The sequence below is a fragment of the Sorex fumeus genome, unplaced genomic scaffold, assembly GCF_029834395.1.
Source record: "Sorex fumeus unplaced genomic scaffold, SorFum_2.1 ptg000098l, whole genome shotgun sequence".
NCBI classification, from domain to species: Eukaryota; Metazoa; Chordata; class Mammalia; order Eulipotyphla; family Soricidae; genus Sorex; species Sorex fumeus.
The window spans coordinates 15,303,727-15,320,280 of record NW_026606155.1 but is presented as its reverse complement, the minus strand read 5'-3'; the positions used below and the strand labels follow the sequence as shown (position 1 = coordinate 15,320,280).

General features: G+C 39.1%; 1 protein-coding gene across 1 annotated transcript in view; it reads right to left on the bottom strand.

Annotated features, from left to right (window-relative positions):
- Positions 1–16,554, bottom strand: part of CEP128 (centrosomal protein 128) — a 512,196-nt gene that overhangs the window by 314,649 nt on the left and 180,993 nt on the right. Inside the window, exon 16 of the mRNA XM_056134021.1 lies at positions 3,592–3,756. Coding sequence (XP_055989996.1) covers positions 3,592–3,756 — 165 coding nt within the window. The remainder of the gene's footprint in view (positions 1–3,591; positions 3,757–16,554) is intronic.

Below are 16,554 nucleotides of genomic sequence, written 5' to 3'. Positions count from 1 at the left end.
AATATAATATATATATTATGTATTTTATTATATATATTATATATTATATATACATACACATATAAAACAAAGCCCCTGGATGAGCAATGCAGTTTCTCCCTCTCAGAGATTCTGGCAAGTTACCGAAAGTATCCCACCCACACGGCAGAGCGTAGCAAGCTACCTGTGATGTATTCGATATGCCAAAAACAGGAACAATAATGAGTCTCATTCCCCCGACCCAGAAAGAGCCCCCAGTATGCCATTAGGCTATGCTAGCATGCGACAGGGGAAAATGGAGACAATACCAGTGCCCATTCAAGCAAAACAATGAACAACAGGGCTACAAGTGATACAAGTGACATACACATACACACACACACACACACACACACATATATATATATATATATATATATATATATATTATGAACTTAATATCCAAAGCCAGGGTAAACAGGGGCCACGAGGACTGGTCAATGATTGAAAGCTAGCCACAACAGTGGGGGTGGGGGGTGGAGGGGGATGCAGGGCAGTTAGGATGGAGAAGGAACAAATATGACAATAATAGGTGGAAATTATCATTTTAGACAGGAACTGAGTGTTGAGAGTATTTAAAGGGATATACCTGATAACCTTTCATTATCTGTGTTGCAAACCATGAGGCCCAAAGGAAAAGAGAGGAGGAGGATTGGGGGAGGAGAAGAAAAGTGCTTGCCATAGAGGCAGGTGGGGATGGGGGAGGGATACTGGGACCATTGGTGGTGGGAAATATACAATGATGAAGGGACAGGAGTTGGAACATTATATGACAGAAACCAAATCATGAACAACTTTGTAACTGTGTATGTCACTTGATTCAATTTAAAAGTTGTTTTTAAATCTACTATGTCTAGACTCTGGATCTGATCTAGGAGACATAAATTTAAATAAGATTGGTTCCTATACTTAAATAGCAAAGGGAACTGTTATAATTGCAGATATGCTGACTTGATTAACATGCCTGACTTGGAAATCACTTATTGAGGAAACTCCCTCTGAGGAAACTGCTGGCATTTTTCATTCGGGCTCTTCCCTTGCAAACAATCATTTCAAGTGATTTTATTCTGGCATTCAATTTCCCACCAGCATGGTTCAGTGGTAATCCTTACTCCTGGTTCCCTGGCCCTGAAGTATTTAACATGAAAGGGACATAGGCAATCAGTACTTTGTGACTGACTGATTGCTAGGTTCAGTCATTAATTGCCATATAATTGGAACAATAATAACAAAATAATGGCAGCTAGTAACAGCTTATTAGAGATCAGATATTCTGCCAAGCATTTCACAGACATACATCCAATTTTAATAGAAGTACTATTTTAATAGTTTTGATGGTCATAAAAAAGTGACACAAATTTCAAGTAATTTGCTTACAGACAGCTGGAAAATTATTTACTCAAAATTTCTGCCTTTAGCTACTAATACTATACTGTCTTTCAAAGAGAAAGCTCTTATCTCTAGAAGACTACAAACAAAATTCTGATTCAGACCTCTCCTGCATTAAGGGAGAGGTCAACATAAATTGCTACGCCGATCAAAAGTACGTAACAATTATGTACATGCAAATATGTTAACAGGAATCATATAAACTATACATGAGTAGCTATGTATCTTTAAGATTATTCACTATTTTAGATTCCACAGACCAACTTTTCTGAGTTATCGTCCTGTTAGAAATCACCTATACAGTTTAACTGTTGAGATGATTTGGGTTTTAATGATACTGCCATTAGATTTTAATTTCAGACCTCTGCTTTACCTAACATTCAACACAATACCTGCCACATTCTTGATCCTTAAAATGTAGCAAAAGAATATAATCTTTAGCTCTTAAGACTCTTTTCTAAGGTATATATTCCATTTATAAAAATGTGTGATAACACCTCTATGTTACAAATATAATCAGTAAAGAAACATTTATTTTAAGTAGAGCAAGAAAAAATTATATTTTCAACAGATCAAATTTTTCTCCACTGCTTTTAAAAAGTAATTAAGGGAATAAAAAACATGTTAACACAGCCTTCTGGCTAAATTTTTTTTAATTATAGAAAAGTTAGAAAACTTAGCATTTTTCTCCAGTAACTAAAACCTGACAATAAATATGTTAAGTATGTGTGAAAGTTAGACACAGTAAAAACAAAGTATGACCTAGTAACGAAGTTGCAGTGATTGTTAGGACTGTATGACTAAATAATACACATGTAATAATAACCTAAGCTAATCATAACAAAAGCTATATTTTATATCCTTGTTTTTAACATTAGAAAGTAAAAAAATATCAGTAGATTTTGCAATCAATAAAAATCTACAAAAGGATGAGCAGAGGACTAAGAAATTTTATTCAAAGAGATTTACAAAAAATTGTATGACACCCAACCCAGTGGGTGAAGGAGCTATCATCACAGACTTCAGTAACCCTTATCAAGAACAGGATTTTTTTCACCTCATCCTATTACCCACTCTTTAATGGTCTTTTTTCACATAAACTGTAATCATATTCCATTACAAATCCTTTTCTGGAAATGGGTAGAAAAACCAGAAAGAAAATCTACATATTCTATCTTCTATAGCTAGCTATTTGCCACAGGATAGTCAAAATCAGTAACTCTCTGAAAGACCCTAGTGTTCCGCCCAATGACTATGATATAGTAGATGAAGTCGCCAAGTCCTTAGCTAAAGAATCAGGAGTGCATGCCTTGCATGCTCATGACCCAGGTTCCAACCCAGCCAATCCATAGTCCATGCCCAAGCACCATGTGGTGTAGCCCTGGAGGCCTGCCAAACGCCACTGGTGCTGTCTTACAAGCACCTAAGCACCGACAAGGTGACTCCAGTGGCCCTGAGCACCCTAAGGCCTTCCCAAACAGTGCAGGATGGCCAGATCCAGGCACTGAACTATACAGGCAGGATGTAAATTATCTGGGCAGGATGGCAGAGCAGAAGGAAGGAAGGAAGGAAGGAAGGAAGGAAGGAAGGAAGGAAGGAAGGAAGGAAGGAAGGAAGGAAGGAAGGAAGGAAGGAAGGAAGGAAGGAAGGAAGGAGAAGAAAGAAAAAGAAGAAAGAGAAAGAAAGAAAGAAAGAAAGAAAGAAAGAAAGAAAGAAAGAAAGAAAGAAAGAAAGACAGGCAGGCGGAGAGAGGGAGAGAGGGAGAGAGGGAGAAAGAAAGAAACAAAGAAAGAAAGAAAGAAAGAAAGAAAGAAAGAAAGAAAGAAAGAAAGAAAGAAAGAAAGAAAGAAAGGGAGGATGGAGGGAGGGAGGGAGGGAGGGAGGGAGGGAGGGAGGGGAAGGAAGGAAGGAAGGAAGGAAGGAAGGAAGGAAGGAAGGAAGGAAGGAAGGAAGGAAGGAAGGAGAGAGTGAGAAGAAAGAAAGAAAGAAAGAAAGAAAGAAAGAAAGAAAGAAAGAAAGAAAGAAAATTTATACATACATTCTAAAACCATTTGTCTTTTTTTTTTCTGACACCAGTACAAATTTCCTCTGAAATTCTATAATATTTATTAATATAACAAGTATGTGCTAAGGAGAAATTATGTAAGTTCAAATGTCTTTTAATTTATATTCATATTTTTTTACCTTTTCTTCTAGTTTGTCCTTCAGGTCTTGATACTTCAGCTTCATTTTTTTGTTTTCATTTTCAGTCTGGGTTAATTCCTCTGTCAACCGCTCACACTGTGATTTCAACTTCTCTAGCTGACAGAGACGGACTTTTGCCATATTCTTATCTTCTAAGCTTTCTGCCTGAGGGGAAAAAAGGAGAAAAGAGATGGTCTGCAAGCCACAACCAAATTTTACACCAAATAAAGAATATATTATAACACTGGTGGCAAAGATTTCAAGATTTTGCTATCTCTAAGCATTCATATAAAAACATACTACACACAAAGGAAACGTGCTGGGTTTTCCTCAATCCCTCCTTTGCACTCACTGATCATTTACTTAAGTGGTAGGTGTTGTGCTAGGAGCTCAAGATAACAGACAAGATGGGTGAAAGAGACCTAACAATCAATTTCTACAATGAATAAGTACTTAGCAAGCTGAATATTTTGGCATCCCACGAAGAGACACTAACTCTGCAAAGAGTGGTCCTTTACTAGAGAAGCATCCTAAAAGGAAAATGCCCACCAATATCTGTGACTTTTCTCCTTCCTCATCTACTACAGGAGCTTAAAATACTCCTATTTAAAAAATCATGGTTTAGTGAAAAATCTATGGACTCTTCTGTAATGTAATTGTTGCTAATATACTTGCTGATCTAAAAAAAATTATAAATTGCAGCAGAAACCACAAATAACAATGGTGGAGGGGGTGGGTGTAAAAAGTTTACCTGTAATTATTTCAGCACCAAAAGTCTAAGAAATTGATTTTCCATCTTTTGTTGAATATAACTTTTGTTGAATATATTTTGTTTTGAAGTTCGGAAAAATGTACACTGTGTGTGGGGTTCTATAAAGATTTGCCAGGTACATGAAATTGAAGAATTTTAAAATAACAATACTTCCAAGTCCATTTTTGCAAGAAATAAGATGAGCTGCATTTTTTTAATCATTCCATCCTCACAACATACTAACCAGGAAAGCATGTCTCTAGAATGAAAGAAAAAAGGCACAAATACTGTCAAGTAGTACACAAAAATGTAAAAAGAATTTGAATCCAGGAATTTTGCCAAATGTTCATGCTTTCCAATTTTCCTTCACTGTTTTCAACTGTCCTTCCACATTGTTTTCAAAAGATATAGCTATCATAAGTCTTAAAAAATTGCTGGGTGTAAATTAATGCTAACTTGTCCTACCCAGCCATTAATAAAACTTTATGCAACTACATAGAATCCATTTAAAATATGTTTTGATGTCTAAAATATATGTTTCTCTCATTTTTATAAGTTTTAAACTTCATTTTTATATGTCTTTAATCATGTTTATAGGGAATACAATCACTAGAAGCAATTTGCTAAAGGGAAGAATTGCTTTGTGAGTCTTAGAAAAATCTATGTTTTATGCTGGAGTGCCCTCGGGAGGAACTTGCCCTATTGAAGCTCTGGCAGTCACATCTCTACCCCACTATGCAGCTATGCCAAGGGCTCAACTCCACCCATAGTTTCACTTCTATTCTCTGCAGAGACACCAAGCTGCAAATAATTTCAGGTACTCCGGTGCCAGACCATAGATCCTGAAGTCTCTGGACCATGTGACACCTCTTAATTCCTCAATACTGATATTCCAGTTGAAGCACATTAAATTAGATGGGAAAGTAACACTGAAGCCAGCTAAACTCAACAAACAAAAACAGTAACACAGATGGCTCAACTAGCAACATAAACAACTTAGTAAATTTTTGAATGAGGTTTAACAACCCTATGATGAGATAAAACAATTTTCAGATAAAATTATTTTTATTCTTATTGATTTTAATATTGAGTTCTGTTGTCTAATCAATTTCAACTCTAGAACTGTATCAACAGTTGTGAATTTCGTCTACATTAAAAATACATCTAAAATAAAAATCTATGTTTTAGTCACCTCTACAAAATTTACCTAAGATTTGAGGCCCCTTGATTTGGAACTGGTTTCTTTTTATATGGTCAGTTCTATATTCACAATTCAAAAGAGAAATAGGCAATACAACTTATACTCTTTCATTAAAAAAAATTATTCAGCTATGATTTTAAAGTTCAGTACAAAGAATTTACTTTTCTAGCAGCAAAAAGTACTGGCAGGCACCACAGCACCAGGCCCCATACCAAGCAGATTTCACCAGGATGCCCCAGATGGAGCAGGTGCAGTCTCCCTGCCTTCTCCAGATGGAAGTCCGGTGACCATGAGCTTCTACAAGCAAGGCTCCAGTATGTGGTTGTCAGGACTAATTCTCTAACCTGCATTGGAATATCTGCCTGCAGAGATGTCTCTAAAACTGAACCATTTATAAATCAGAATCTCAGAGGCATGCAGCCGCTTATGTGGCTGCGTAACCTTTCATGACATGCAAAGTGAGCAATGGAAAATAAATGATCTGGTGCCTGCCCCTGAAAGGCAGGATTGAATGTTGGTGGGAAAATTCAAGCAAAACATAATGCCCAAAAGTAGAGAAAGAGTATCTGAGCAACTGTCTCCAGAGAGGCAGGGTAAGAGCTGGAATGGAAGTGGGGAGGATAATGGGAACATGGGTGGTGGAAAGTTTGCACTGGTGGAGGGATGGGTGATCGATCATTTTATAGCTGAACCTCAAACATGAAAGCTTTGTAACTGTATCTCACAGTGGCTCGATATTTTTTTTAAAAAAATAAAAAATAGAATTTACTCTTCTAGATAAGACAGATCAAAATGATCCCTTTCTCATTTGTGGGATATCGGGATATGTAGTAAGGGAATAACAAAGCAAAGTCACCAGAACTGGAGACTGAATCTACAGAACTGAGCTTACTTGTGGTTGGGCAATAGGAAAATTTCCTTGGGACACTGATGGACAAAAGCAGAAAACTCTGGTATACATGACACTACCACTGACAGGATTGTAAATCAGATATACTGACAAAAATGGAAAAATTTAAATAAAAAATTAAGTATATGTATAGCAATGAAGCACTTGCTTTGCATTTGTGAGCCCATGGACTTGTCTAACATACACACAATAAATAAACAAACAAATAAATAAATAGTAAAACCAGATATACAGAAAGAGATTTTCTCGCAAGATTGGTGATGTTTAGAAACCATCTTGTAGGCTTTTTCTCCTACTTCTAAAGGGCCTATTTCAACATCTTTGCTTGCACACCAATTCCTAAGTTCAAATAAGAACTTATTTTTTCTGATTTCATTATTACATTTTCATTTCATTTTGGGCTTTATGAAGCCATCTCACACTTACAAAAAACCAGTGTAGATAAAAGCATGTTTCTTCCCATCTAATTGATGAGGTGAAAGCTGACTGAGTAACTGAATCAAGATTGAATGGCAAGCAAGTGGCAAAATTAGAAAATTTCAATACTGAGTCAATTGACTCCAATAAAAGAAATGGCCTTGTTGGAAGTATTAATGAGATAATAACTCAAAATCCTTTACATAATATCAAGTATATTCCTATAAAATATTTTATATTTAAATTTTAAATGACACAAGAATAATTTTAGTTGAAAAAAATGTAGTTGTGTAAAGAAAAAATAGGGTAACAAATCAGTAAAATTAATCAATGTAAAGGCAAATACAAATATAGTTACTACTCCAAAGCCCTATAGTATAGTTGCTAAATCTTCTCTGATGGCCATTGTTATCAACTCCTATTAGTAAGTAGAATGTACAATAACTAAAATTAATGAAGTTGGGGTTGTTCCTTATGGGTATCATACTTAATTGTAAAGGAAAGTGTAGGGCTCTCATGAGCATTTCTGCTCTTGTGTTGCTTTGTTGTTTTACACTGCAGAATAATTATACCACATCTCCTAGACCTTTATCTTCCAAATTAAAACACAGTAGGCTAAAACCTCCAACGATCTACAGAGCCATTACTGATTATGTGCTCCTTATATATAGGTAATTTTAAAAAGTTTAATTGTTATCATAAATATGAAACACTTGCAAAAGAAGCCATGAGGACATTAATTTTCCCTCATTACAATTATTTACATTTCAGATTACAGAGCAAGTCTAGAGCAGTCCACTGATTTCCAGCTTTTTTGGCATTTTAACCCAATATCCATCGAATATCTTCTGTATGACTCAAAACATATGCTAAATAATGACAGAGAAAACAAAAATGACTAATACCTGATTCCAGTCCCTCTGGACACTTACCAACATACAGCGAAGGGTGTAGTTTAAACACTCTCCAAAAAAACCTGAAGGCCAGGGCCGAACTTAAGTTCTCCATCAGGTGTGTGAATCAACCTGAATGACCGCCCATCCCTGCAGCCTGCACCCCAGCCCTCTCCCAGAAGGAAAGTTCCTCCCAGCATCTCACCCAGGAACCACACCCCCCTGCCAGTCACCGCCCCAAAGGGCCGAACCTAAATTCATCTGGTGTGTGGACCCCAAGCATCGCCCCTCTACGCCCCAGGATCTACCCAACTAGCACACCTTTTAAATCTCCAACCACAAAACCATAAGAATGTACTAGCATGGAAGAAGGATGTTTGCCTTGCACGCAGCCAACCTGGGTTCAATTCCTTCACCCCTCTCGGAGAGCCCAGCATGCTACCGAGAGCATCCCGCCTGCACAGCAAAGTCTGTCAAGCTATCCGTGACACATTTGATATGCCAAAAACAGTAACAAAAAGTCTCACAATGGAGATGTTACTGGTGCCCACTCAAGCAAATCGATGAACAACAGAAGGACAGTGCTACAAGACAGTGCTAACTCTCAGATAAGAAATTTAAAATGGAGGTTTCAAGGAATTATAAGGAGCTCAAGGAAGCAATGGAACACACTGCTGATAAAATACAAGAGTATCCCTGAGAACAGAGGTGAGGAAAATACAAATAAAAATACAAGCAGAAATGACAGACCTAAAAATCTTGGTAGGTGAAATGAAAAACAGTGGAAGATCTCAGCAACAGAATAACAGCTGCTGAGGATAGAATCAGTGAGCTCCAAGATGAGGTGCAGAGAATCTCCAGACAACAGTAGAAAATAAAAAGGAGCTTCAAAATAAACCAACAGATGTCAAGAGAAAATCAAGATGAAGGCAAGAGGAATAACATAAGAATCTTGAAGTCCCAGAGGGACAGGAAGAAAACTCTGATGAAGAAAAACTGTCAAACACATAATTCCTGATATGTTCCCAGAGCTGAAGACCACATGCAAACAGATTAAGGAGGCTCTTTACCAGATAAAAGAAATCCAAAATAAAAATACTCCAAGACACATCCTTATCAGAATTATGAAAACCATAGACAGAGATACAATTTTAAAAGCAGCAAGATCAAAGAAAGAAACTGCCTATAAAGGAGCATCCTTAAGATTCATAGCAGTCTTATCTGATGAAACTCTCAGGGTCCGAAGGCAGTGGTGGAATCTAGTGACAAAAACTCAATGAAATAAATTCCTCACCAAAAATACTTTACTAAGCTAGACATTCATTCATATTGGAATGAACAACACACAGCTTCACTGAGAACAGCTCAGAACTTCATAGCTCAATACCATGACTATAAGAGCAACTAAACAGGCTACTTTAAAACAAGACCTGCACCTCAAATACACCAAACTTTGGCAGATAGATGGGACAAAACCCCATAACAATAAACTATCTCAATGTCAATGAATTAAGTGCACCAATTAGAAGACAAAGAGTGACACGATGGATCCGAAAATTGAACCCAACATTCTGCTTCCTGAAGAAACACATATGAACAGTCAGAGCAAACACAGACTCAAAGTGAAAAAATGGAAAACACTTCTACAAGCATACAACTCCCTCAAAAAAGCTGGAGTGGTCATACTAATATCTGACCACATAGACTTCAGACTGAAGAAGTTTACAAGAGACACTGAAGGTCATTTCTTAATGATCGAAGGATTTGTACACCAGAAGAACTCACACTCCTAAATGTACATGCACCTAACAAGGAACCAGCAAATACTTAAAAAAAACTGCTCATATACTTTAAGAAAGACACTGATAGCAACACAAAAATAGTTGAAGATTTCAACACCACTTTGTCAGCTCTCCATAGATCAACCTGGCTCAAGTTTAGGAAGAAAATACTTTATCTGAGGGAAGAAATGGAAGACAGGTGTAGGATATATATATATATATATATATATATATACATATATATATATATATGATATATGGGCTGGAGCGATAGCACAGCAGGTAGGGCATTTGCCTTGCATGCAGTCAACATGGTTGATCCAAGTTCGATTACTCCGCCCCTCTCAGAAAGCCTGGCAAGCTACCGAGAGTATCTCGCCTGCACAGCAAAGCCTGGCAAACTACCCATTATGTATTCAATATGCCAAACACAGTAACAACAAGTCTCACGATGGAGACGTTACTGATTCCACTCAAGCAAATCGATGAACAATTGGAGGACAGTGACAGTGATACATATATATATACATACACATATATATGTATATATGTATATATATAAAATTTCATCCCAAAAAAGCATTGGTGTGCTAGCAAAGATGTTGAAATAGACCCTTTGGAAGTAGAAGAAAAAGTCTACAAGATGGTTTCTATACATCACCAACCTTGCGAGAAAACCTCCTTCTGTATATTTGGTTTTATTATTTGTTTATTTATTTATTTATGGTAGTCGAAGAACTTTCTTCAATATAGTCAAAGCCATCTACCACAAGCCCACAGCGAGCATTATTCTCAATGGGGAAAAACTAAGAGTCTTCCCTCTAAGATCGGGAACAAGCCAAGGTTGACGACTATCACCACTTGTATTCAATATAGTACTGAAAGTACTTACGACAGCACTTAGGCAAGAAAAGGATATCTAGGGCATCCAGATAGAAAAGGAAAAAGTCAAGCTATCACTATTCACAGATGATATGACATTAAATCTAGAGAAACCTAAAGACTACAGAAAAGCTCCTAGAAACAATAGGTTTGTATGGTAAAGTGGCAGTTTACAAAATCAATACCCAATGGTTCATGGCTTTTCTATATACAAATAATGAAAAAAGAAGAAAGTGATATTTTTAAAAAATCCTGTTCACAATAGTACCTCAGAAATCAAGTACCTTGGAATCAGCTTAACTAGAGAGGTGAAGGACCTATACAAAGAAAACTGCAAAACATTACTTAAAGAAATAAAAGAAGACACTAGAAAATGGAGATACATTCCCTGCTCATAGATCAGGAGAATTAACATTGTCAAAATGGCAATACTCCCCAAAGCATTGTACAGATTCAATGCAATCTCTATAAGGATTCCCATGACATTTTTCAAAGAAATAGACAAAACACTTCTGAAATACATACGGAGAAATAAACTCCCACTAATAGCTAAAGCAATCTCTGGGGAAAGGAAGATAGGTGGCATCACCTTCCCAAATTTCAAACTGTACTACAAAGCAGTAGTAATTAAAATAGTATTTTATTGGAATAGAAACAGACCCACAGACCAGTGGAAGAGAGTTGAATATTCTGACATAGTCTCTAAAGTATACAATCACTTAATCTTCTATAAAGGAGCAAGAAATGTCAAGTGGAGGAAAGTGGTGTTGGGAAAACTGGACAGCTATATGCAAAAAATGAACTCAGAGACCTCTGTCTAATGCCAAGCACAAAAGTTAGATGAAAATAAAGACCTCAATATCAGACCTGAATCCATAAGGTACATGGAGGAAAATGTAGGCAGAACCCTCCATGATACTGAAACTAAAGACATCTTCGAGGATGGAACACACTGACAAAGCAAGTAGAAATAAATATAAACAAATGGGACCATGCTAAACTAAGACACTTCTGTACCTCAAAAGAAACAGTGACTAAAATACAGAAAGAGCCCACAGAAGGGAAAAATATTTACCCATACCCATCAGATAAGGGATTAATATCCAGGATAAACAAGACACTGGTAGAACTTTACAAGAAAAAAACCTCCAGGCCCATCAAAAAACGGGGAAAAGAAATGAATAGAAACTTCCTCAAAAAAGAATTTCAAATGGCCAAAAAGGCACATGAAAAAATGCTCTACATCGATAATCATCAGGGAGATGCAAATCAAATCAATAATGAGATATCATCTTACACCACAGAAACTGGCACACATCACTCAGAACAAGAACAACCAGTGTTGGCGTGGATGCAGGGAGAAAGGGACTCTCATTCATTGTTGGTGGCAATGATGACTGCTCCAGCCTTTTTGAAAAACAATATGGAAATTCCTACAAACACTAGAAATTGAGTTCCCATATGACTCAATACCACTTCAGGGAATATATCCCTGAGATGCCAAAAAAAAAAAAAACCGTAGAAATGACATCTGCACTTGTATGTTTATTGCAGCCCTGTTCACAATAGCCAGACTCTGGAAAAAAACCATGTGCCCAAAACAGATGACTGGTTAAAGAAACTTTGGTATATCTACACAGTGGAACACTATGCAGCTGCTAGAATAGATGAAATCATGTACTTTGCATATAAGTGGATGGAAATGGAGAGTATTATGCCAACTGAAATTAAGTCAGAAAAACAGGGACAGACATAGAATGACTGCACTCATTTGTTGAATACAAAGTAGCATAGTATGAGACCAATACCTAAGAAGAGCAGAGATAAAGGCCAGGGGGATCACACAAAGGTTTGGAAGCTGGCTTCACCTGCTGGGGGAAAAGGCAGTTGGGATGGAGAAGGGACCACTAAGTAAAAATGATGGTTGGAGGGATCACTTGGGATGGGAGATGTGTGCTGAAAGTAGATTAAGAACCAAACATGATGGCCTCTAAGCATCTATATAGCAAATCATAACACCGAAAATTAGAAAGTAAGAAGGAATATAACTGCCACAGAGGCAGAGGGTGGGGAGGATGAGGTGGGGGTGGCGGGAGAGACACTGGGAACTGTAGGATAACATTGGTTTATCCTTTCTGCTTTGCCATAGGGAGCTTAGGTTTTCTGGGTTTCACCCATTCACAGTGCTCCCAAGGCATTCCCATTCCTCTGTGTTTGTCTGTAATCTCTTTCTTTGTACTCTGCTTCCCCAACTGGTCAATCACCTTTATCTTCTAATCAGACTCTGTTAACTTCTTAAATATTGCTTTCCTCTTCTCCTTATGTCCTTTGCATAGTTAATTCAGAGCAATGTTCCTTTTTGTATAGACCCAGAAAGGCATTTAATGCTATGCTTTTGTAAATTAGGAGTTAACTGACTCCAAATAATATTCACTCCTAGGCATCTGTTCTCTGGACTTAAGCCTCAGGTGCCCTTACTTCCTACCACCCCAAAAGCAGGGTCCTGACTAGGGACTGATTGGACCCAGGGCAAGGTGTGAGCTACCCTGGCATCGAAATGGGCCAGGCAAAAGCACCATAATACTTAACTATAAGAGCATGGTCATGGACAAATTCTGTCATGATCCAAAAAGAAACAACTAGATTCAGATCATGCTAGGGTTAGGAATGATTAATCTGGCCTGAGCACTGCAGTCTGGGTTCTATAGTGGGATGTCCCTAAGAGAGCCACTCTCCAAGCTTAATGTATCTCTTACTGTGTCCACACAAAGTAACTCATATTAAGAAGTAGAATTAAGATGAATATTTATATGCTTACTGGACTAAGGAAAAAAAAAACCCTTGGTGGTATTTCAGCCATTGAGCTGGATCTACTGACTGCAGGTGATCAGAAAGGGCTTTGATATGTTGACTATGCTACCAGACCTAGGTGTAGTTGCTACCCCCAATGCTGGGAGGGGAGATGAGACTAGAGAGACCAGGATGACAAGTCAGAGAGTGAAGGGACTAGAAAGCAGGAGAGGAAGAGACTGGAATATGGAGCTTAGTGAATCTGGAACAGGCGTGTGGGGAGAATGGAATAAATGGCAACTGATCACCAACCAGCCTGGCCCTCATTTCCTCCTTTGTCCACCCATGTCATCAGCTGTTCTGGGTGGGGAAGCGGTACACAACCATGGAATGCAGGCGGCAAGAGAGAGTCACGGGATTCCTAGTTATTGGGTGATCACACAGGAACAATAGTGTTGGAAAATGTGCACTTGCAAGGGATGGGTTCTCGATTGTTGTATGACTGAAACATAATTCTGAAAGTCAGTAACTGTATCACACAATGATCCAATAAAAACAGAAACAAAAACTTGAAGGTCAGGAGAGAGTACAACAATTTGGGTGCATGCCTAGTATACACTCCACCAGAGGTCAATCCATAGCATCATAAGGTTTCCCAGGTATCTCCAGGTAAAACCTTGGAGTTCCCCAGCATGGCGGGAAATGACCCTGGAGGCCCTCAGCATTAACCTGGTGCATCCCCAGACCCTTGCAATGAACTGCCATCTGTTGACCACGAATCACCAATGGGGCCCTCAGGACTCCTGAGCAGCACTATAGATTCCTTCCTACCAACCCCACACCATCACTCCACCCCCCCCAAAAAAAAACTAGAAATTGGAAAATAAAACATACTGTAACAAATCATATAAAGTTCTGCAAAACCAGCTGTCCTGTGACTTTCATATTATTGCACAGCAAGTCCCCCCTCCCTTGCTAGCCTTAGATGAGTAACCAGTAACCATCCTCATTAAGGCATTTGGCATGTGACGTATGTGATCAATTAACCCTTCACAATTACTTTATGAACATACAAGTATCTATCCAAAAAGCTAAAATGAACTTTTTTAGATTGTTGGATACTTCACTGCCATATTAAAATTGCCTTAATTCTGAAAATCTAAATAAAGATATAGGAATTCCTGACCAAACCAACAACTCATGACCATAAATTATTTTACTTCTCCATCCCTGCCTCTTTTTTTAATCCATGTTTCTTCAACATGAGTCATATCACTTAATCACTTAATCACTTAACTTCTCATTAGTTGTCGATTTGCTCGAGCGGGCGCCAGTAACGTCTCCATTTGTCCCTGTCGCGTGCTAGTGTAGCCTGAATAGTGTTCTCATCTTGCTTGCGTAGGGCCCAGGTCTCTGAGGCATATGTTAATGCAGGAAGAACAGTGGAATCAAAGAGATGTGCCCGGAGCCGGAGGTTCTTCATCCTCTTAGCTATTTCTTCGATGTTCTTGAAGGCGTTCCAAGCCGCTCTCTTCCTCCTGTGAAGCTCGGGTGCCAGATCATTTGTCATGTTGACCTCTCAACCTAGGTACACATAGCTGTTGCATTCGGAGATGGTCATTCCGTTGAGAGCGAATGGGGCGTCAGGAACGAGGCTGTTTCTCATAAACATTATTTTTGTAAGATTCAGCTGTAGTCCTACCTTTCCACACTCACGGTCAAAGTCGGCCAGCATTTGTGCCGCTTGGCTGATGTTTGGTGTTATTAAAACAATGTCATCAGCAAAACGGAGGTGGTGTAGTTGCCGAACATCTATCTTCACTCCCATTCCTTCCCATTCCAGTCGTCGCATGATGTTCTCGAGGGTGGCACTGAAGAGTTTCGGTGAAATGGTATCACCCTGCCGCACCCCTCTCTTGACATCAACGATCACTTCTTTGTAGAATGGTGAGATCCTGGTAGTGAATCCGCAATACAGCTCACGGAGGATCCTGATGTATTGGGCTTGAATGCCCTGATTGGCTAGGGCTTCAATGACCGCTTCTGTCTCAACAGAATCAAAGACCTTCTTTAAATCAATGAACGTTAAACAGAGCGGCATCTTGAACTCCCGAGAAACCTCAATGAGCTTGGTTATCGTGTGGATATGATCGGTGGTGCTGAATCCTTTGCGGAACCCGGCTTGCTCGCATGGTTGTCCTTCATCTAGTGTTCTGCCAATCCTATTTAGGATGACTCGAGTGAACAACTTGTAGATGACAGACAATAGGCAGATCGGGCGATAGTTGCCAATGTCATGGATGTCTCCCTTCTTGAACAGTAGTACGGTCCTGCTGGTTTTCCATTGGGATGGAACCTTGCATTCAGACAGGTAGCGAGTGAAGAGCCGAGCAGGTGTATTGATGAGTACTGACGGCAGGTTCTTCAGGTGTTCAGGTCTGACCTTGTATGGCCGGGTGCTGTTTGTTTCTTTACCGACGAAATGGCGTGTCGGATTTCGGAAGGGAGAACGTTGGGAACGACATATCCATCCTGTGGAATTTGGTATGTCAGAAAGTGGACATGGCTATCGAAGAGATTTGAGTAGAAGTCATGGATAATCTTCTCCATTGTCGTTCTGGAGGATGTGATGGATCTATCAGGACGTCGGAGGGCAGTCATCTTGGTCTTGTAGTTGGCGAAGGACAGGCGGGCGTTACGAATACTTTTCCCGGCTTCTGCCGCATCTACCAGTACTTCTGCTCTTCTCTCTTTGAGGTCTTCCTTGATCGCATCTCTGCACTGCTTTGCGAGCTCGCACGGTAGCTTGCGGTTGCCTGAGCATGCGCCAAACCACACTGGCGAATTAGCTCAAGAGTTTTCGAAGATAGGCAATTTTTTGTGGCTATCTCTCTCTTGGTGTTCCTCGCACATTCATGGCGGTGCTGAACCAGTCGATTGTATTCCTTGTCAATGTTGTCAACAATGGCATCTTCCCATGTTGCCGCAATAGTACCAAAGAGTTCCCAGTTGGTGGTAATTCTGGGAGTTCTCTTTTTGAACTTTGCAGCCCTTTCTCCCCGCTCTGTGAAGTAGAATTTTGCACGAAGGAGACGGTGGTCCGATTCCATTCGAAATTTTGGGACAACAGCGACATCAGTCAGGCAAAACCATCGATTGAATATGATGTGGTCTATTTTGTTGTGGAATCGTCCACCGGGAGACTCCCATGTCCATCGTTTAGATTCTGCCTTCTGGAACTGTGAGTTACCATGAATGGTCTTGGTCGACATGATGAACTCAGACAGTCTCTCACCCTGTTCGTTCCATTCTAGGCCATGGGTCCCGATGTGAAGTTC